This window comes from Taudactylus pleione, unplaced genomic scaffold (assembly GCF_031769625.1).
Source record: "Taudactylus pleione unplaced genomic scaffold, aTauple2 ptg000070l, whole genome shotgun sequence".
Classification (NCBI taxonomy): Eukaryota; Metazoa; Chordata; class Amphibia; order Anura; family Myobatrachidae; genus Taudactylus; species Taudactylus pleione.
In genome coordinates, this window is record NW_028284472.1 from 15,955,586 (window position 1) to 15,979,589 (window position 24,004).

The following is a 24,004-nucleotide window of genomic DNA, read 5'->3' on the forward strand; positions in this document are numbered from 1 at the left end:
TCCAAGCGACCACTTTCACTCCGCAAAAGCCGGGTCTATGCAGACCCGACTGCGGTGTGAGCGGCGCTGACTCGGGAATATCCCGAGTCGGCGCCGGCAAAATTCCGGGTCTGATCCGGATAGGAACTTTGTTCCAACTCCGGGTCAGACCCGGAATTTAGGTGGAAAAGGGGTATTAATTAGTGCTTAGTTCCAGGTTTGTCTCTGAGATGGGTTTACCACCCATACAATGTAGAAGAGTCACAGATTTTATGACTTTGGAGGAGGTGTATCAAGCTTTAGGTAGAGATTAAAGTGTAGTTGCCTAAATTAGCCAATCAGTGTCTCTAATTTCAAAGGCTAAATGAGTTATACCCCTTTCAGACATACAACCCAGGAAATTTCCTGCTCAGACCCAGGAAGTTCTTCTGTGCAAATTCCCGGGTATTTGGTCGAGACCCCCCTTTCACACTACAGTGTCTACCCGGGAAATTCCCAGGTAGACCCCTTTCAGACAAGAGTAGGGTTTTTCTGCTTACCTACCTCTCCTCTTCAGTCTGCTTCTCCTAGCCTATCCCCTCTCCGGCTGCCGCTGATGATGTCATCGATGTCATCATTGGGCTGCTGGAAGACAGCCAATCAAAATGCTGCATTTTACATTTTTTTTTTTAATGTTATTATTTAATTACTTGTTTGAATTCTTATATAGCCCTGGTGGTCCAGCGGGAGTACGGGTGGCCCGCTATTGCTGAGACCAGTCATCGGTCTCCAGCGCAGGTGGGTGTCCCCAGCATCCGGCTGGGGACCTGTGTCACTGACTCCATCTACAGCGACACAGCCACCGGCGCGGGGGTGGTGGTGAGCTGCAGCACTGAGCGTACTATAGGACGCTCTGCTCTGCCAACTCTATGTAAAAGCTGCTTGGTGCAGCCTGGAAGTAGTAAATTCCCGGGTAGCACCATTCAGACATGAATAGGGTAGTCCCGGGACAAACCCTGGTCGATTGAAGGGTCGGCTACCCGGGAACGTGTTCCCGGGTAGGTACCTTTCAGACATACGCAGCTACATGGCAGGCCAAATTCCCGGGATTCTCGATATGTCTGAAAGGGGTATTAGAAGCTGATTGGTTGCTTTGGGCAATTTCTCCACTTTGTCTCTCTCCAAGGATTGATACATCTCCCCCTTTGTGAGTAGCGTAAGGCCATTTTCAGTAAAATGGACAGTACTTCTAATGAAGAAATGAAAGGTAATATAAGGAGACATGTTATCTGTTCTTTTTTTTGCTATTCTACAATATCTACTGTCATTTCACTCAATTACTGTCCTACTGTATATTTGTTGACAACTGTCCACTGTATTAATGTCAACGCTGTTTTAGTTTCACATACATTGTGGTATGGCTGTGCCAAGAAAAACTGACCCAGAGAAGGATTAAGAGACATCACAGATGTATAATGATTAGGTGCCAGAGTTTTTATCCAGCTTTCTAGGTTGTGAAACAAGATACTGTACTCTGTATACATTATATTACTGCTTGCAGCTATGAGTTTAGGATGTAAACTATCCAATAATGTTGTGCAAGATTTTATATACAGCCAATAGACATCATGGGGAATATTTACTTAAGTGAGTTTTTAGAAGTGGAGATGTTGCCCATAGCAACCAATCAGATTCTAGCTACTATCTCAGTGATTTTCAACCTTTTTTAACTCGCGGCACACTACACAAGATTTTAAAATTGCCAAGGCACACTATCCGGCGATGCGGTGTGCGCGGACTATGAAAAAACACACTACATTAGTTCCCACAGGAACAAAACACACTACATTGGCCCCCACAAGAATAAAACAATCCCATTGGCTGGCCTAACAGAAAAAAAAAACACATTGCTCCCCACAAAAAAAAACAACCATACCACATTGTGCCCCACAGAATTGCTCCCCACAGAAAAAGAAACCTATGGCTGGCCCCACAGAAACAAAAAACAAAACAAAACACATTGTTCCCCACTAAATAGGCAAATATATGGCTGGATAACATATGGCTGGTTCTCACTAAAAAAAATGACATGACTGGTTCCCAAGAAAAAATAAACTATGGCTGGTACCCACGAAGAAGAAAAAAATGTCTGATCCCCACAAAACCCACATTTCTTCCCCCCTTGTCACTCACACTGCAGCAGGATCGCGTGCGGGCGGGCTTCCAGGCAGGCTGCAGAGCCTGCCTGGACAGAGCGCGGGCTGGCTGATTGGCGCAGGGCGTTGGCTGGCAGAGCGGGCTGGAGGGCAGTGGACAACGCGGCGTGCATGACCTGTGATGTCACGCTGCTGCATCTTTGCAGGTCACTACCCGGTCGCGCCTGAGTCTCCCAGAGGAGCTCAGCGGCCCGGGATGCTGAAGTACAGTAAAATGTGCCCGGTGGCTATGACAGCCCCGCTGCACACTTCACAACCAGCCACGGCACACTAGTGTGCCGCGGCACACTGGTTGAAAACCGCTGTACTATCTCCTTGAAGGTGCTAGATAAATGTTAAGTAGAAGCTGATTGGTTGCTATGGGAAACATCTCCACTTCTAAAAACCCGCACCTTATTAAATGTCCCCTCATGATTCACAAGCCCCCTCTCTCACAAATGCTCCATGAGAAGTGGCTAATCCGGTTACATACATAGGGCCGTATTCAATTAGTTTTGCATCCGCAAAAAAAGTTTCGCCAGCCTGACTTTTCGCCGACATCGCGTGTTTTGCATGCAGAAACTTATCGTGCGCGTCTCCGCTATTCACAATATTCAATGGAACCCCCAAAAAGATGCACTAACATTGGGGATCAATGTAGATGTACCCGAATAGTCCTAATAAAGCTGTTTGGGGTACTGAAGTTGTTTCAATAGCTTCTTATTAGCGTCTTTGCACAAGTGGTGAAGAATGGCATAAAGCAGTATTTTGGGTGAAAATAAGTGTCCTGTCACATTTGGGGTACCTGAAAATGAGTGCCAGCATCTTTTATAGTCCCTAAAGTGAAGTTTTAAAAAACGTGAAACGCACCTGTGACATGCACCTGCAATCCTAATAACACCTGACCCATGCTTGCAGACCCCCAAGAAGTCTATTTCGTTAGTTTTTATGCTTGTCCCCCCACTTTGTGCTTTTTCGCCCCCAAAATTAAAATACTTTTTTGTGGCATTCTGAAGTTTTTTTTTTCCTGGGATTTGTTGTCCTTTGGGGGACTGTCCCAAGGGTTCGGAGTTTTCTCTCCACCTTTGCACCCCAAAATAAAAATGTTGCACTTCTTTTCCCTGCTATTCTTAAGCGAATCTTTTTCGCCTGTGACATTGCATTGACTTTCCGCGTAGGCGAAAACCGCCTGGAATTGAAAACAGCGATAAATTCCGACCACGTGAAAAGTCGTGATCAGTTATACTTTTTCGTGGAGAAGGCTTTTTGTGTCTAATACCCCTTTTCCACCTAAATTCCGGGTCTGACACGGAGTTGGAACAAAATTCCTATCCGGATCAGACCCGGAATTTTGCAGGCGCCGACTCGGGATATTCCCGAGTCAGCACCGCTCACACCGCAGTCGGGTCTGCATAGACCCGGCTTTTGCGGAGTGAAAGTGGTCGCTTGGAGATGACGTCATCTCCAAGCGCCACTGAAGCCGGACCAATCGGCCGGCTAGCAGCGCACTCCAGGTCATCGTGACCCGGAGTACGCTGTTCTCACAGCAGGGTTTCACGGGCTACGCCCGTGTTAAACCCTGCTAGTTACCTGGGTTGGATTGCCGGGTCACTCGACCCGGCAATGCAACTCTCTCCCCTTTTACACCAGGGAGCTGCCCGGGTTAACCCTTCACAAACCCGGGATTTAGCTCTGGTGTAAAAGGGGTATTATTGAATATGGCCCACAGTCAGATTTTATTTTCTTAAAGACAAAATGTCTCTTCTGCGGAAACCTCCCCAGACAAGGATCTGCCCTTATCTCACTGGGTGCTCTGCGCTGTATGCTATGCACGGAACATTACTCACAATTACTTATTGAAGGACTAATATAATTTATTTTACATACAAAAGCCTCTCGCCTTCACCTGTAACTTGATAGAAAACTGGGCACAGCCAAATGAACTGTGAACGATTGATTAGGATGTCTGCTGGCTTGGACAAGCGCTAACAACTGTTCTGTTAATCCTATTTCTAAATAAATTGATTAAGAGATAACAAGTGACAGAAAACATCCAGAGGTCAGTATGACATCTCTGTTCTGTGGTTCCTGAAAGACTATTGGGTTTTAATTAAAGGATTGAATTAACAGCCCTGCGACATCTCTTTGCAAAATAATTAGTATTCTAGTTCTACTACTAATAATGAGGACATTTGAATAACTTAAAGTAATTTCAAAATAAATACATGAGAATAACATGTTATTTAAATTATTAGGCCTGTGTCCTACGGGTGAAGTAATCCACTGACCTAGAAATATTGTCCATGTTAATGCACAGAAACACTATCCATCCATATTAATGCAGAGAAATACTATCCATTTATATTAATGCACAGAAACCTTATCCATCCATATAAATATATAGAAATACTATCCATCCATATAAATATATAGAAATACTATCCATCCATATAAATATATAGAAACACTATCCTTCCATATAAATATATAGAAATACTATCCATCCATATAAATATATAGAAACACTATCCTTCCATATAAATATATAGAAACACTATCCTTCCATATAAATATATAGAAATACTATCCATCCATATAAATATATAGAAATACTATCCATCCATATAAATATATAGAAATACTATCCATCCATATAAATATATAGAAATACTATCCTTCCATATAAATATATAGAAATACTATCCATCCATATAAATATATAGAAATACTATCCTTCCATATAAATATATAGAAACACTATCCTTCCATATAAATATATAGAAACACTATCCTTCCATATAAATATATAGAAACACTATCCTTCCATATAAATATATAGAAACACTATCCTTCCATATAAATATATAGAAACACTATCCTTCCATATAAATATATAGAAACACTATCCTTCCATATAAATATATAGAAACACTATCCTTCCATATAAATATATAGAAACACTATCCTTCCATATAAATATATAGAAACACTATCCTTCCATATAAATATATAGAAATACTATCCTTCCATATAAATATATAGAAACACTATCCTTCCATATAAATATATAGAAACACTATCCATCCATATAAATATATAGAAACACTATCCTTCCATATAAATATATAGAAACACTATCCATCCATATAAATATATAGAAACACTATCCATCCATATAAATATATAGAAACACTATCCTTCCATATAAATATATAGAAACACTATCCTTCCATATAAATATATAGAAACACTATCCTTCCATATAAATATATAGAAACACTATCCTTCCATATAAATATATAGAAACACTATCCTTCCATATAAATATATAGAAACACTATCCTTCCATATAAATATATAGAAACACTATCCTTCCATATAAATATATAGAAACACTATCCATCCATATAAATATATAGAAACACTGTCCTTCCATATAAATATATAGAAACACTATCCTTCCATATAAATATATAGAAACACTATCCTTCCATATAAATATATAGAAACACTATCCTTCCATATAAATATATAGAAACACTATCCTTCCATATAAATATATAGAAACACTATCCTTCCATATAAATATATAGAAATACTATCCATCCATATAAATCTATAGAAACACTATCCTTCCATATAAATATATAGAACTATATAATGTATTAATGTCAACGCTGTTTTAGTTTCACATACATTGTAGTATGGCTGTGCCAAGAAAAACTGACCCAGAGAAGGATTGAGAGACGTTATTATTATAACGTTATCTATATATTATTATTATTTATTATAACGTTATCTATATATTTATATGGATGGATAGTATTTCTATATATTTATATGGATAATATATATATTTTATTACTGTTTAACTTTAATTATCTTTAGGAAACCTCTTAGTATACAACGTTCTTGTTCCCAGTGCAGTAACACGGCTTTGTGCTACCCCTGCCCCCTAAATAAGTCATGTCATGACATCATGCCTAGGGGGTGGTGCTGTCAGCTGCTCTTCTGGCTCCCATAAGTACAGCGATGCCCAGAGTGTCCCGTAGACGCCACAAGCAGGTGCCATGATGCGGTGACAGTGCCACCCACAGGGCCATGCGCTCTGAAGGACAACAGATGATATTACCCCTCCATACAGACTTGGGTTACCGTGCTAGGTTACCAGAGACATTGGCAAAACGATTGATACTATCCATAAGTACAGCGATGCCCAGAGTGTCCTGTGGATGCCACATATATATATATTATATATATATATAGATAACGTTATAATAAATATAACGTTGTATACTGAGAGGTTTCCTAAAGATAATTAAAGTTAAACAGTAATAAAATATATATATACCCATATAAATATATAGAAATACTATCCATCCATATAAATATATAGAAATACTATCCATCCATATAAATATATAGAAATACTATCCATCCATATTAATGCAAAGAAATACTCACTTACTGCATAGTTTCTCATCGTCAAAAACCTGAACCAGCTTTGGACAAATTGGTCAATTCGGGAGCTGGAATATCACAAGATCATTCTCTATACCGCATAATAGAAAGTTGGAAGTGAATATCACTTTAATATTATATATATATATATATATACATGTATTCATTTAGGGGCCGTCATGTTTCACAATGCTGCACAGTAAGCAACAAGGACTTATTCAGACGTTCCACTGCCCGCCCCAGGAGAAAATAGCATCTTACTTCCTCACCAGAGACACATAGACATATTGGGGCCGATTTTGTGAGAAAGCAGCATGTTCTACACGCAGAATGAATACAGATGTTCATGTAAATGTAAATACATTTTTACCGGCTGTACACTGTAGAAGTATCACTGATTTTATGACTTTAAGGGGCGATGTATCAAGAGAGAAAAAAATGAAGTAGTTGCCCAAAGGGAATGGGTATGATAATCCCGACACTTGTGATGCCGGCTGTCACTATACAGACAGCTGCAAGTAAGTAGTGTTGCCTTGTCCTATTTACCCCCTAACACTTGTTGCCTGTACTCTGATACTAACCCTCCCCACCACTTACTCTTACCCTCCCGGTAAGTGCCTAAAACTAACCCTCCCCCTTAGTGCTTAACCCTAACCTCCCCCCCACCCCACCCAACCTCAAAAGGTCTGTTCTCACTGCGAGCGCTGCGGAAGCCAGGCGCCCTGCACGCCACATGCAGCTGCCATAGGGCAATGAAGGTGCCGCCCACCGGGCCCTGGGCTCTGTGTGGCGGCACCACTTGCATACCCCTAGTTACGGCCCTGTTCCCAGTGATCAGGGAGGGATGTAGTCTGGAAGCCGACGGTCTAAATGCTGACCGCCGGCTTCCAGACTCTCTAATCCCGGCATGGTACTAATGACTGGCGTCGAAAACTCGACGCCTGTCATTAACCATACGCCAGAAGACCGACGCCCGGCATACCGAACGAAAGTAAGCGGTCAGCCGCGGGGGGACGGGTTAGGTTTAGGTCTCCCGGGGGAACTTGGTGATTTAGGCTAGGGGAAGGGGGGGTTAGGAGTAGGCACCCCCTGGGGGAGGTTAGGGTTAGGCACCCCCCGGGGGACTTAGGTAGCCGGGAAGGAGGGGTTAGGTTTAGGCACTTAGAGGGAGGATTAGGGTTAGGCACTTGGGGGGGGTGGTTAGAGTTAGGCACCCCTAATGGAGGGTTAACGGATAGAATTAGGTTAGCAATACTTACCTTAGGGACGGTGGGGATCTTCACCTTTGCCGGGCTGCCGTTATCAGGATTTGGACCTACTACACCCATCAGGGAGGCTGGTTTCCTCTCACTTGAGGCCATGAGTGCTCCGTGATGTTCACCTTCATATCGTCTACACTACAGCTCCCAGGTGCCTTTTATCTGCTGTTCTTAGTGTAACAAAACATCTGAAATCATCATTCTGTATTTGGATTATGGATTAATTTGTCCCACATGCATTATTTTATGATAATCTAGATGTCATTTTTCTACTACACGTTAGAAAATAAAAGCTGTCTGTTACTCCAGCACATACAGTATGCTGTTGTGTCTGGGTCATGCCTTAGGGATGTTGCTAGTTCCTAGTGAATCGATAGGCTTAATATTTGGTCAGTCTAGAATCCGTCTGTCTCGGCTGTGTGCGTCTGTCTCGGCTGTGTGCGTATCACATGTATCGCCACCCTGTGGGCTCTGTCTCGGCTATGAACTTGCAGGATCGTTAAACTCGCACGTATTCTGTTTACTTACAGGTATGACTGACACTTGAAGCAGGATGGCAACAAATAAAACATTATTAGAGAACCATGGCCTCCTGCCAATGATTGAAAGAGATGAAGACCTATTTGAATCCAAACTTTCAAAAGAAGCGGATATCATTTCTGGATTTTACCTGCTGATCATCGGTAAGGTCATTCATCTATATACAAATATACATGCCCATATGCTGTCTGACAGCCTGCATGTACTTACTGTATATGACAATGCTAGGCCCCTGTAGGTATGCAGTCGGGAAGGCGGCGGACCTAATCCCGACAGCCGGCTTCCTGCCGGCTTAATCCCAGCGAGGGTTAAATGACAGGTATTTTACCGACGCCGGGAGACCGGCGCCCGGCATCCCGATCAAAGCGATTACGGGCGCTGCTGCGGACAGCCGCGGGGGGGAGGGTTAGGTTTAGGGCTCCCGGGGCGGCCTTTAATGTTAGGCACTCCCCCAGGAGGTTACTTTTAGGCTAGGGGGAGGGGGGGTTAGGGTTAGGCACCCCCGTGGGGGACAGGGTTAGGCACCCCCCGGGGAACTTAGGTTTAGGCGGCGGGGAAGGGGGGTTAGGTTTAGGCACTTAGAGGGGGGATTAGGGTTCGGCACTGGGGGGAAGGTTAGGGTTTGGATGGGGGAATAGGTTAGTGAATACTTACCTGGGGACGATCTGGATTTTCATCCTGTTTGGGCAGCCGCTGTCGGGATTTGAACCGCCGGTCAGGGGTCCGGCGGTAAATCATACCGATTCCCCCCCTGTAGACCCCATGCTGTGCTCTAGGGCATGAGTTACTTGTGCACCAAAACTGTACATGACTGGCAGCGAGAGCACCGTGTTGTCCCCGCACCCTTCTTGGATGCCACCTTTGCAGGGCTCCAAAATGATCTCTGCAAATGACCAGAAAGTTATCGGATGAGATGTATTGATGGTATTTTGTGGTAAAATATCTGCAATATGATGTTTTTATGAGGTTTTCTGCATCATTGATAGATCCCACTGTATGTACTGTATGTATGATTAGTGTCTCTGATCTCTGCTGCGGTTACTATGGGGATACAATATGACCACATGTGTTAAGCTCCGGGATAGGTTTCTGTAGCTTCAGCCTGGTTAGGTAACGCCATCTTTAGATGGTGTAATCCTTGGTAGCTTGTTGGCTACAATACTGGAAAGTGGCCTGGACAGCTCGTTAGATGGCTGCTATATTATAATGATAGAGGTTAGCCAGATTAGTTTAGAAAGAGGATAATAAGATTAGTGATATAATTACTGTGAGGATACAGGGTTCTCTCAATCACCCAGACACCGAGCAGATGAAACCAAAGTGATGGTTTATTTTTCCACAGCACACAGAAATAGATAATATGTCAGGACAAGCGGTAAATACAGTGAACATGCAATAAACAGGTAGCAGTCCGGCAGTGGCAGTCCCAGTAGAGCATAACGTCCCAGAACAATTCCACGAAATAGCTAGAGACTCTCAGTCCCCACGGTAGAAACTATCACTGATCACACCGCAGTGAATAGCGTATAAGTCCACTCAATCGTTCCCAGGATCCTTTACAGTAGAAGTTAATCACAGAACACACCGCTATGATATACTTTGGAAATTCTGCAAGGACCTATACTATAAGTCCACGCAGAATTGGTGATGCATTCCACTAGCACCTTGGCAGAGCGAGACCTCTTAGCCAAAGTCAGCGACTAACATGCGCAGCTGCCTTTGGTGACCTCTTTTGAAACCTTCAAATTTCCCACGATATTGTGACCATCCAGGGGAGTTGCATTGTTCCCTGTTTGGTGTGGGTCTCTTATCTCCTACCTCCCAAAGATATTACTTCCCTGATGAACACCTGCTGGGTTGGCTTCGTGTAGTCTGCCAGGCCCCAGTGAGGCACAAAAGCAGGTAAATGGAAGGAGGTATTACATTGCTCTAATAGTTATTTATTTATTATTTATTTTTTTAATAACAGTTTCTTATATAGCGCAGCATATTCAGTTGCGCTTTACAATTGGAACATTAATAGAACAAAACTGGGTAATAACAGACAGATATATAGATAGGAAGGCCCTGCTCGCAAGCTTACAATCTGGTTATGAATAAACAGACATATGGACAAGGGCTAAACATCTAGGGCTAGACTGTACTAAACATTACATTTCCTGCCATTCTTACAGTAAATAATATACTTGCTAATGGAAATGTATAAGTCCTGAGAATGATCACACATACACTAGGAGACAGGTAGGAGACGAAAGGGCTAAAAAGTTAATTAATCGCTGCAAGGACTGAGGACCTCATTCAGAGCCGGTCGCACAGAGCGTGCGGTCGGTCTGAATGAGGGGAGGACGTCTTGAATTTTCAAGACGTCCTCCTTTGCGGTGGTAAGGCTGTGGGTTAACACCCACAGTCTTACGACCGCTTAAGGTGATGGTCGCGATGGTCAAGACCATCGCGACCATCGGGGCTTACGACGAAACCCTAGGGTAGGGTCTCCCTTGTTGTAAGCCCCGGGGAGCTTTCGGCTCTGTCTGAGCCGGAAGCTCTCCACTGACATCACTAGTGATGTCAGTGTGGCCGCCCCCAAACGGTAGGCGTTCCCATTGGAACGCCCCCGTTTGGGCTGCCACCCCCCCGGTCCGCCTTCCAAATGGGGCGAGCTGTCAATCAACATCGACAGCTCGCCCCCTTTGGATCGAGACCCGCTACGACCGGCGCTGTCGGTTGTAGCGGGTCTCACGCATGCTCTGTGGGGGGCCATCCACCCGGTCCGAGCGCATCGGCGCTAACGACCGGGTCTGAATGACCCCCTGAGATGCTGAAAATACATTTCTAACACACATCCCATGTCCTGACAATTACTTTGATGTATAGAAGAAAAATAAAGAAGACTCCTGTACATCAGACCCCTTTATCACCTTTATGCTACTAAAAGAATTTTCCCTATCCTCAAACAAGATAATGGGGGGAAATGTAACTCGTTGTGATTACGCCCTATGGCAGCATTTCGCAGGCTATTCTATTTCCCCCAGTATATTTGGGCCACTGTAATGCTGGGCATATGCTAACAAGCTGAAACCATTAGATATCGTGGCCATACAGATGTGAGATATATCAGTGTATTGACCGCGATATCTGCGTTCCATCTCTGGGGAGGAGACCTTTCCCAGTTCCTCCCCTGTGAAGGAACAGCGCAGATGTCGGGCTGGAGGCCGCTGCAGCGCATACACTGCCAGATGCGGCCGACCAGTGATCTATCGGATATGCTGTACCATTCCAGCATGTCTGACAGACCGCTCATCGCTGACTAGATGCTGGAATACACTGTGCAATAAGCAGCCTGATATTCAGATAATCTGCGGATAGGGCTGATAATTGCATAATGTATTCCCGGTTTAAGATGAGAGACCCATGGTAATACATAAAAGGCATCCAAGCCTTAAAGGGATGTAGTTAGGACCCCGATGATCAGGAAGAATGCTCCTTTGCGGGGGTAATTTTTATACATAATCTAAAACTCAACTTTTAATATAGATTACATATATAAAAAGCAACATCAAAGGCTGTTACGAGCCACTTAAATATTACTGACAAACCTATAATACGGTCAAGGATAGTATCAATCATTTTGCCAATGTCTCTGGCAACCTAGCACAGTAGCCCAAGTCTGTATGGAGGGGTAATATCATCTGTTGTCCTTCAGAGCGCATGGCCCTGTGGGTGGCACTGTCACCGCACCATGGCACCTGCGTGTGGCGTCCACGGGACACTCTAGGCAACGCTGTACTTATGGGAGCCAGCAGAGCAGCTGACGGTCCCACCCCCTAGGCATGATGTCATGACATGACTTATTTAGGGGGCAGGGGTGGCACAAAGCCGTGTTACTGCACTGGGAACAAGAACGTTGTTTTACTGAGAGGTTTCCTAAAGATAATTAAAGTTAAACAGTAATAAAATATATATACTACTCATACATACTATTGTTTAGTTTAACATTATATACATTTTATATTAGCTACTGCAACCTATTATATACAGTACATATTTGTCTAGTATTATACTAACTATACTATGTATCTACTTGTATGCTGTTTTGTATGTTTTGATGCCACGTTGTATTTTGGATTATTCCACTTATTTCTGTCTTTTTGCAAATTTACATTTTCTTATATCACCAGTGATTTATAGCATTAAACCTCCTGATGCTGTTGATGTAAAACAGCCAAATTCCACCCTGGACTTCTGCTTTAATCCTGGCAAAATCTCGCTGTTTGTCTGCTTTTGGCAACTGGTGGCTTAGAGACCTAGAAACGCTATAAATTGCGCATTTGAAAGAAATCTGTCTCTTATGTCACTAGATATGACTAGATACCGTAGAGCAGGGGTGTCAAACTTGGGCCATCCAGCTGCAGTGGAACTACACATCCCAGCACGCCTTGCCACAGTTTTAGCATGCCCTAATAGCAAAACTGTTTGAGTGCGTGCTTGGATGTATAGTTCCACTGCAGCCATATGGCCCGAGTTTGACACCCCGGGCGTAGAGAGTTAGAGAGTTCACACACTAATGGTAGAGAAGTGTTACGTTTTAAAAGGAACATTTGCCTCATTCAACATTTGGACGTAGAATGTTGCATGTTTTTCTGGCGGAATTTGGCCTTCAGCGTTCCACACGGAATTCCCCCTCTAATTTTTGTTTGACCGGGAATTCCGCCTGTAATTTCTATTTGCCTCGGTCTTTCCCTTAGTATACCACAGAGAAGAATGGATTGACACCTACTGTACAGTATATTGGTCCAATGCTATTTACACGCTAGAAATTCAGCACAATTTATAGATACAGGGCCTGATTCAGGTCTCGCATGCGCGAGACCTGGACAGCGACGGGCAATCCGTCGCTCCGGGTCTCGTACCAAAGGGGGGGTGCTGTTGATGTTGAGTGACAGCACGCCCCCTTTGGTGGGCGGGCCGGGGGCGTGGCTGTCCAGACGGAGGCGTTCCCATGGGAACGCCTACCGTCTGGGGCCGGCCCCACTGACATCACAAGTGATATCAGTGGGAGAGCTTTCGGCTCTGTTAGAGCCGAAAGCTCTCTGGGGTTTGCAGCAACGAGACCCTACCACAAGGGTCTCGTCGCAAGCCCGATGGTCACCCACAGCTATGCGAGCAGCCAGGAGGCCGCTCTGAAAAACAAGAAGGACGGCCCTGATTCAGAGCGAGCGATCTGTCTGAGCCTCCGGCTCTGAATCAGGGCCACAGTGCAGAAACCGTCTGTAAAAATGCAATTACTCAGCAGCTGGAGAGGTTCAGGCTGAGTGCTATATAGTTTATCATACAGTTAAGGGGGATATTTTATCAAACCTTCTAAAGAGGGCACATGGAGAAGTTACCAATAGCAACCAATCAGATTATACCAATTTATCAGTTACATTCTGTAAAATGGTAGCTATAAGCTGATTGGTTGTTGTAGGCAACTACTCCATCTGCCCTCTTTAGAAGGTTTAATAGAGGTTTTATATACTATATAGGCGGACATTTATCAAAGCTTGGATAGTGATAAAGTACCAACCAATCAGCTCCTAACTGCCACTTTACAGGCTGTGTTTGAAAAATTACAGTTAGGAGCTGAGTGGTTGGTATCTTATCTCAGTCCAATTTATCTCTCTCCAGGGCTTAGGGCCTGATTCAGAGCCGCTCGTAAGCGGCCGCTCGTTCGTTCCGAGCGATGTTTGCACAACTGCGCATGCGTACGGATCGTAATCCGCATGCGCAAACCAGTCAGTGCGCCCGAAAATCGTTTGTTCGCTAAATAGCGAATGCCTGCTATTTTGATTGACAGGAGGAGGCGTATGTGGGTGGTAACAGGGGAAGGTGCTTGAAAACGGGGAGTGGAGATCAGAACGCAGGCGTGCTTAAAGGTCAAAACGGGCGTTTTATGGGTGTGCATAATTAATACAGGAGCTTCATTGAACACGTCACTGGGTTATTTTATAGTCAGAACTGCACGCATGATTGAGGTAGGAAAAACCAACCACAAGAATAGCGAGCAGTTCATACGCTGGTCGATGTACTCGATTAATCTAATAAATAGCGGACATGACGTAGGATGCGAGTGGCCAGGGGGCGTAGTTTTCCAAAAAACGACCGCATGTTTTGTTCGCTCGTTCAGACCTAGAGGCGTGAACAGACCGCAAAGAGCGAACGGTTCATTTGAATAGCCACCCCTTTTTTCTGAACGAGCGAGCGCAAATAGCGTCCGGCTCTGAATCAGGCCCATAGACCCCACAGCCTGTAAAGTGACAAAAGCTTATTAGTTGGTACTTTATCTCTCTCCACTTTGTCTTTCTCCAAGCTTTGATATATCTCCCCCAATGAGTATTAAGGTGGGAGAGTAAGTCAGTGTAGCCTATGGCTCTTCTATGATGCAAATTCTCCTGATTCTAAGTTGAACACCTCTTAGTACAGACGCGGATGGCACATTTTTGCATACAGAGCATGCGCAGTATGTCCATCCCATTCAGAGCCATACGGAACTTGGCCAAGTCTGTCTCGTGAAATAGGGTCAGTGGCAGAGCGATCGTGCATAACCACCCTGACTTGTCAGAGTGTCATAGGCGTGTATCAAAAGCTCCATGTGATTCATATGTATGGGGTGGGGAAACTTTTTTTTCTGACGGATCTCTTGCACTTAGCTTGGGGCGGGTGCAACTGCAGATACTGATGGTGACGGCTGCGTCGGCCGAATCAGTGATCTGTACAGATTTCTGCTTGCACCACACTCAAACCCTGCATTAGTTGAATGGATATTCTATTCAGCGTAAAGTAGTAAATCAGGCTTCCACGGCTGCCCGTCACTACATTCCCATTGTGTTCTTATTGCTGGTGACCGGATCACTTGTATTGTCTCTGGACCTCTGTGGTGGAAGATGACTGCACACACTGTTGGGGATTATCTTCCGTTCCCATTGACCAACATGCTTGACAATTAATCCCTTGGATATGGGTAGGATCAATATTGTACATTACCCTCATTCTTGGAGAAACGCGCTAGTTCCCATACCGATTGCTTAGTAGTACTGCTAATATTGTAGCTTCTTTAGTCCTTATAATGAACACAAAGAACAGTCTTTAGGCAAAACGTGGTAACGTGAGACCGGTGGGAGAAGAAAGGTAATCTGTCCCGCGTCTTCTGTCCCAGTAAATATCTCCCAGTAAATATCTCCCAGTAAATATAGTGAAACCGTAAAGAACTAGGCATGACAGCGTTGTTAAGAGCTGTTCCTGTTGCTTTCTGCCTTGGCACAGACACATGCAGTTTTTGTTTGGCATTAAATTACTCCAGTAACCAGTAAATTAGTAACAACAGATCCTTTATTATTTTTCTGTGGGTTTTTTTTTCGTGCATTTGCAAAGTATAATGCAAAAAGTAGCAGTCATAAGTTTTGCTTGTGGAAAAGCTGTGACCGTCTTGTGATTCAGCTCACTGGGAAACAATTAGACAAAGATCAAACAAGGAGGCTCCCTGTCCTTCAGCTGCGATTTGTAAAAACGTTTCCCCTATTTCTCTGATTTGATGTTTCCTGGATTTACACTACGTTATTTCATACACGGGAAATACTATATAGTAAGGGTTGGGGAATTGAGAGCCATCAGACTGGTCTTGAATTTGAAAAGGAAATCTGTGCATCAGGAGGTCACTACTCCTAAAAGTCCCCTTATATGTAAAATAGCTAAAAAAAAACATTTGCAAAAGTGTCAGTATCAGATATATACATACTTGCCGACAATCAGCTCCAGCCTTCCGGGCCGGCCATTGGGGGCGGAGCCGGGGTGGCCATTTTGGGTCACACTGGGGGCGGAGCCGCACAATCGCGTCATCGTGACTCCGCCCCCTCTTCACAATGCTGTGATTTTCGGCATTGAGAAGCAGGGGGCGGGGCCAAGATGACGCGATTCTGCGTGAATCGCGTCACCGGGCCCCCGCTGCAGGGATTTGTTTTTTTCAGGGGAGAGGTGGGGAGGGTGTGAGACTTCCGGGAGGCTTGCCTGCCTTTCCGGGGTGCCGGGAGCGGCACCCGAAAATCGGGAGGCTACCGGCCAAATCGGGAGGGTAGGCAAGCCTGGATATATAGCATGCACAAAGCTATTGTGAGGCCCTACGCAGCCGGAGCTCTAACTGCGTGCAGGAGATGTAACACAGTCTGCGGGAGGGTCAGATCAACCACTATTGTGCGTATGGGTCCAAAGGTTCTCGATGTTACAGATGTTTCCGCTGTCTTGCCAGGTATAGAGGACGCAAGTAAAGGGAAGTGGGTGGTATTATGTAGTGCTGGGCGTCTGCTTATTCTGCTGCGATTGCCGTGCGTGTGCATTCAGTAGCATATTCTCGCAGCTGCTGCGTGCGTGCGCACATTTGTGTTCCTTGCTGAATCAGGCCCTGTGTATTACTCTGATGAAGATATAGGCGTTCAGCTACGATTTACAGATAGAGGGCCTGATTCAGCAGCGGACGTAATGCTGACGTTTACGCAGTTCGTGCGATTTATTTAGCTGGTTATATACAGATGTGTTCTCCTACATCTATCCTGAATACGCCACGTGGTGCAAGATGCCTGGCACGAATGATCCGCCAGGCCCCATGCGACTCTGCTAGTGCCGTGCGTCTTTTTCACACATCAGGAGACTGCGACTGAGTCTCTGTAATCTGTATACACAGTGCTAGATGCAGCTTTTTTTTTTTTTTTTTTTTTCCACGCCAAGTTCCGTTATGCTTCATTAACAGACTCCGTCCGTTGCATACAGATATAGAGGGTATCTCATATCAAATTACTCGGCACAGTTTGCTGGTACGTCACACTGCGACTAAGATGCATTTTCAGACAAAAAAGACACCCGGCACTATCTGTGTCGCATGGAACCTGGCGCACCAAGAGGAGCTGTATGGCACGACTGCAGCAGGAATGTATGAGGACGCATCTGTAAAGTGAGTCAGCTGTCAGTGTCAAGATGAAGCGGACCTGCTGGTTCGTGTGCCAGTCCAAGGTGTGAAGGTACTTGCTTTCCCCAGAGACTGACACTGTGCTACTCTGCTTCTATCTGCTCTGCATGCTGGTCTTCCTGCACAGGGGCGTTTCTAGAGAGGAGGAGGCCCGTGTGCAGTCTCCGACACGGGCCCCCTCCTCTCCGCCTGGCGGCCGGCAGCGCACTGAGCTGTGCGCGGCCAGCGCCGGAGTTATAGACTCTGGGCACTAGAGTGTGCCCAGAGTCAATAGTGTATGCACAGGGCACCGGGAAAATGGCCGCCGTGGCCATTTTCCAGTCGTTCAACAGCGCCGCACGCTCGTGCCGACGTGGGACTTCGAAGAGGTAAGTAATATATTCTAGGTGCAGGTTGTGCGGTTCGTGCCCCCCTGGACTGAGGGGCCCGTGTTCCCCGCACACCATGCACCCATTATAGATATGCCCCTGTTCCTGCAGTTCTGCAGCGAGGAGGCTGAGCACTGCAAGCGATGATTGGTATGGAGCCAAGCATAGGCAACTACAGACAATGGAGAGTCGTACACAAATGAAACATATTTCTGCTTGCATCTGAAGCAGCCTTGCCGACAATCTGGCTGCCTCTTCAGGGAGCAGGCAGTCAGCTCAACACAATGGTCTGGGGGAAGGGGGCGTAATGTGAATTCGAGGGCTGGATGGGGGGGCATGGCCAAGTCATCGCACCCCCGCTACACAATGCAATAATTACCGGCATTGTGTAGCCGGGGCCATGATGCTGCGATTCAGCGCGAATGGCGTCATCAGCTCCCCCGTACCGGCCATTTAAGCAAGGTGGGAGTGGATGCCGGCGGGATTGTGAGGGGGGGGGTGCAAACAGGAGACTTGTCTGCTCTTCCGGGGGGTTGGGAGCGACACCGGATTTTTGGGGGGCTCCTGGCCATTTCGGGAGGGTAGGCAAGTATGATATGTATGGGCATTACTAAGTTGTAATTGGCCATTCTCACAGACTAAATTCACACAGGCAATGGTGACATAATTATGTTCTATGCAGGGTTGTGTATACTCCTATACTATAGTTGGCACCTAGTATAGGGCTAGAGCAGGGGTAGCCAACCCTGGTCTTCGAGAGCTACCAACAGTGCATGTTTTCCAGGTCTCCTCACAGAATCACAAGTGAAATAACAGGAAGTGCCGTGGGGGGTGTAACGGTTGTGGTCAGGCGAATACTGGCGTGCCAGGGCGTGGGAACGCCATTGCAGGGGTGTACATAAATTATCCACTGGAATACCATACGCAGCCTGAGGCCTCATAGTGTGTGCAGAAGTTAGCAATTCCTGAGTGAGGTGTGACCTGCCTTAACTGCGTGTATGGGTCCGATGTTAATCGATGTTATTGATTGTTTTGCTACGTTGAAAAAGTATATAGATGTAAGGGGAAGTGGGTGTCCCAATGTTAGGCTGCAAGCGCAATGCGAATGCAATCATTTACATATCACTGCTGATATTAGCAACTGCGTTGCGTGCGTTCTAGCAGAATAGCGATCCTTACTGAATCAGGGCCATAGATTGTAAGCTCCACTGGGGCAGGGACTGATATGGATGACTAAATGATCTCTGTAAAGCGATGCAAAATATATGCGCACTATATAAATAACTGGTAATAAAAGAATGATCTTGAAAAGTGTTTATGTCGGGTCACAATTAATTTAAATTTTCCTTCTTATTTGAACTGATCCGACAACATTACACATATATATATATATATATATATAATATTTTGTTGAGAACCTCGTTGTGGGCAGGATCAATCATCACCGATATTGCAGTCAAACCTCGTAAAATTCCAAATTCGGAGGTCATATGCACCAAGCTCCGGGATGTTATACAGGGGCAATCTGGGCTTGTATTCACCACTCCCCCTGAGAGAGATCCAATCGGATGCCTCCCAGCACCCCACGTGACGCGTGTGTCACTCGACACATGCTCATAAGGACTTCTGGGTCATAAACCCGGATGTTCTTCTATCGCAAAGGACAGTTCTTACCGGGGCGGGACGCACATCGCATTGTATTTTGAATGCAATGTATACTGCCACTCTGTGCAAGCATAACGGCGCTTATTAATGCCATATGCTTGAAAAGAATCACCCCGGTAAGAGCTGTCCTTTGTGATACCACTTACCTGGCGACTGGGCAGTCCGAAGAGGTCCGACGATGCGATTCATGATGAATCTGCTTCATTGTAGCCCCGCCCCCTGCTTTACAGTGCTGGAAATCTCGGCATTGTACAGCGGTGGGTGGTGCTGCAATGACGCGATCGTGCTGCCATGCCCCCACACTGTCCACCATTGCCGCCACCACGCCCCATGCCCGAAAGTGGGCAAGCCTGCCATAGCTCATCTGTATGCTACATTGCCACCAATGTCAGCAAATTTTACTTTTCATCATCCAAAAGGATCAAATTTATCTGAAATAGTTGTTTATTCTCATTGGATATGAGACAAACTTTCTTTCCTAGAGCAGTAGCCAGTGCAGGGCAGGCAGCGCACATGTGTCACATCCCAGAACCAAGAATATAAACTCCGCCTGGTGTTTAATTCATGGGCGGAAACCGCAGAAGGAAGCTGGAAACGCGAGGAAAAGAATTTAGTGAAAGTTACATTGAAAGAATAAAACAGTTATCAGAATGTGGGAAAGCCCTTTAGGGGAACCCTTTGGGGACTCCAATGACAAATAATAGATGACAAAAGCTTGCGGTTAGTTACGGCTTCGGGATGCTTTTTATATTGCATCAATGTGCATTGTAATCTTGGCGAGCTCTTTCATCTGTCACTGCTATTTAAGATAACATATAAGGCTTGTTATTCGCTTTAAATCTCTACCTGTTTTTGTTGCTAATTTACAGTGCATCCGGAAAGTATTCACAGCGCTTCACTTTTTCCACATGTTGTTGTGTTATAACCTTATTCCAAAATGGATTAAAATCATTTTGTCCTCAAAATTCTACACACAATACCCCATAATGACAACGTGTAAAGTTTTTTTGAGATTTTTTAATTAAAAAAAACCCCTAAGAAATCACATGTACATAAGTATTCACGGCCTTTGCCATGAAGCGCAAAATGGAGCTCAGGTGCATCCTGTTTCCAATGATCATCCTTGAGATGTTCCTGCAGCTTAATTGTAGTCCACCTGTGGTAAATTCAGTTGATTGGACATGATTTTGAAAGGCATACACCTGTCTATATAAGGTCTCACACTTAACAGTGCATGCCAGAGCACAAACCAAGCATGAAGTCCAAGGAATTGTCGGTAGACCTCCGAGACAGGATTGTCTCGAGGGACAAATCTGGGGAAGGGTACAAAAAATATCTGCTGCTTTGAAGGTCCCAATGAGCACAGTGACCTCCATCATCCGTAAATGGAAGAAGTTCGGAACCACCAGGACTCTTCCTAGAGTTGGCCGGCCATCTAAACTGAGCGATCGTGGGAGAAGGGCCCTAGTCAGGGAGGTGATCAAGAACCCGATGTTCACTCTGTCAGAGCTACACCATTCCTCTGTGGAGAGAGGAGAACCTTCTAGAAGGACAACCATCTCTGCAGCAATGCATAATGTAGCCAATGCAGCGGCATACGCAGCTTGAGTACTCAATGTGTGCATCGAGGTTACCAATTTGTGAGTAAGGCCAGACCAGCTGTAATTCTGCATGAGCGGCCGATGTATATGCAGGACTGCAAGGTATTATGGATGTGAGATAGCGGTAGTGGACCTCCCTATGCTGGCTGTGCGACGGCTTTGCGATTGCATTCATTAGCATATTTTCACAGTAGACCTCCATGCGTAGTCGCAGCTGCGAATGCAATAGCTATCCATAGTGAATCAAGCCAACTGTTGCTTCTTGTCATTTTGGCTAAGTCGAAAGGTCTGTGGCGTGCCAAATGGTACTATTTGGCACGCTTACAGCAAAGGTGTATAAGGATACATCTATAGATGTGTTACAGTTAACATGGACAGTACAAGCCTGATTTCACCTGGTTGAGGAAGTATACGAGCAATCTGCTTTTTGCTCTAGCACCAATCTTCAGGAGCACACTTTTTTTTTTTCCCCTCTACTCCACACCATAACAGAGAGACAAGGGATCCCACCCCAAACACAGTACAAGCGCAACAAGTAAAGATATAAAAGGAATGTGCACTTTGATACTTCTGGTCTCATAGCAATCTTGAAGGTGCAAATTTAATAATTGCTTTTCAACAGTAATGACATTCATTTGAAAAGTTATCAAACACAATTCAAAAATATGAATATGACAGCATGTACGTATAATGCAGACTTTGTTCAGAGTTGACAGTTTACACAAACAATTAACCTTCAGTGTATCTCAGTGATTTAAATAATTGTCTATCCAATAACGATACTATTACTTCTAACCTACAGACCTAACATTTTGTATGCAACTATACTTCTATCAATCATCAAACTACTGCCCTATCACACTGGCATCCAGCTGGGTTGCATCCTGTAACCTAATAGATCTGGACACTAATGCACTGTGTTCCTACTGTGGGTCCCTTGAATGGTGGCATCCCGGGCTACATTTGGAACTACAGTACTTTAAGTGGACTTTTGGGGCCCTTAAATATAGGGATGTGCAGGCTCGGATAGGTTCGAGTTTGCACGTGGAGTTCGGATTTTTCCCTCCAAAAAAACGGAACTCAGAACGAGGCAAAACGTCATCTTACATGGACGAACATCATCATTCCTGGACAAAAGACCAGGAATGATGATGTTCGTCCATGTAAGATGACGTTTTGCCTCGTTCTGAGTTCCGTTTTTTTGGAGGGAAAAATCCGAACTCCACGTGCAAACTCGAACCTATCCGAGCCTGCACATCCCTACTTAAATACAATAACAAACGTTTAATTGTTCATTACTCGTGCAGTAATTATGCCGCTGGTTGGCATCTGTCATCGCCTGAACATGCACGCCAGGATCGTCAGGTTGTGCATGTTCGGGGATGAGAGAGGGTGTCTGCACTGACCGACATATCGTTCAGTGTGGGCACATTATCCACTGCACAATATAAGGGACGATTGAACTATAATGATGTCGTTATCGTTCAGTCGTTCTTTCATTGTATAGTGGATATGCCCCTTAAGATTGCAGAACTGTTAGAACTCTTACAAATGGCATTGCATGTTGCAAAAGTGTTGCTAGCAAATGAGAGAAAACTGGTATTATCTCACCAACTGTGATGAGTGTTTTGCAAATGTAGCTCCTTTTTGTACATAGGTGGTTTCACACCTGACTTGGAGACAGCATGAGTCCCAGGTAACCAACAAATGTCCATGGCTCTGTTTCTGAAATACCGTAGCAAGCTCCTTTGTAAAGAATCTGGCTCCTCCAGTGTGTCTCCCTTCACAGTCTGAGGACACAATCAGTGGTCTCCTACATGACCATGTTTATAGGCAGCACAGATGGTGTAATGGTTAGCGTTACTGCCTCACAGCAATAAGGTTGTGGGTTCAATTCCCACCATGGCCCTAACTGCGTGGAGTTTGTATATTCTCCCTGTGCTTGCGTGGGTTTCTTCTGGGTACTCTGGTTTCCTCCCATGCTCCAAAAATATACTGGTAGGTTAATTGGCTCCCAACAAAATTAACCCTAGTGTGTATGTGTGTGCATGTGGTAGGGAACATAGAGTGTAAGCTCCACTGGGGCAGGAACTGATGTGAATGGCCAAATATTCTCTCTGTAAAGTGCTGCGGAATATATGTGTGTGCTGTATAAATAACTGGTAAAAACTGGAAATAATGACCAACTGGCAGCAGCTTATTCTCTATCCATAGTTCTGTTACACATGACAGCCCAGCTCTTCACTTGCTACCCCAAATTCATAGACATCTCATTTCTGCAGGTCCCCTCTGTGCCTGTCAGTGCTCATTTTCGTCTGCCCTTAGGGATTGCGAGGGCCGTAGTTTTCCTGCGGCAGTGCGGGATATCACACTTGGGCTTATTCCAGGAATTCTAGAATCAGGAGATAGCAGGGACATGCAGTCAGGGGAGGCAAATATATTTTAAGTGTCTAAATGAAATATAACTCACCTTTTTGTTCTTTATTTGTTAATGGAAAAACATTAGTTTGGCTGCTAGATATTAAGCGTTTGTTAATATTCATTTGAGATACTGGGGTAGATGTATGATAGCGGCACTTAATGTGCCGCTATACCGCTTCCTGCTTCGCCTCTTTACTGAGGCGAAGCAGGAAGCACTACCGATGAGATGTAAGAACATCTCATCGGCCAGAGAGGGGGAGCGTTAACTCCCCCCTCCGGCGCTACCCGCTAGAGACAGTGGCGCATCAGCCTAGTGCTGATGCACTGTGTCTCTCTCCCGGCCAGCTCCACTGAGCATGCGTGGGATCTCGCTAGTATTACGATAACGACAGCTACAGCTGGCCGAACGGTCATGCGGTATGACCGTTCGTACATGGCCCTGCCGCTCGGCGCCCCTGTCATTTACCGCCCAGACCCCCGATCATACATCGGGGAGAAGCGGTATCAGCGCACATGCATGACATTCTAGAGATAAAGGGGTATA

The 24,004-nt window shown here is 45.1% G+C and overlaps 1 protein-coding gene across 2 annotated transcripts in view; it reads left to right on the forward strand.

Moving 5' to 3' along the window:
- Window positions 1-24,004, forward strand: part of OPN5 (opsin 5) — a 112,077-nt gene that overhangs the window by 39,452 nt on the left and 48,621 nt on the right. For both annotated transcript variants that reach the window (XM_088467364.1, XM_088467365.1), the window contains exon 2: window positions 8,404-8,556. In XM_088467364.1, coding sequence (XP_088323490.1) covers window positions 8,427-8,556 — 130 coding nt within the window. In that variant the 5' untranslated portion in view covers window positions 8,404-8,426. The remainder of the gene's footprint in view (window positions 1-8,403; window positions 8,557-24,004) is intronic.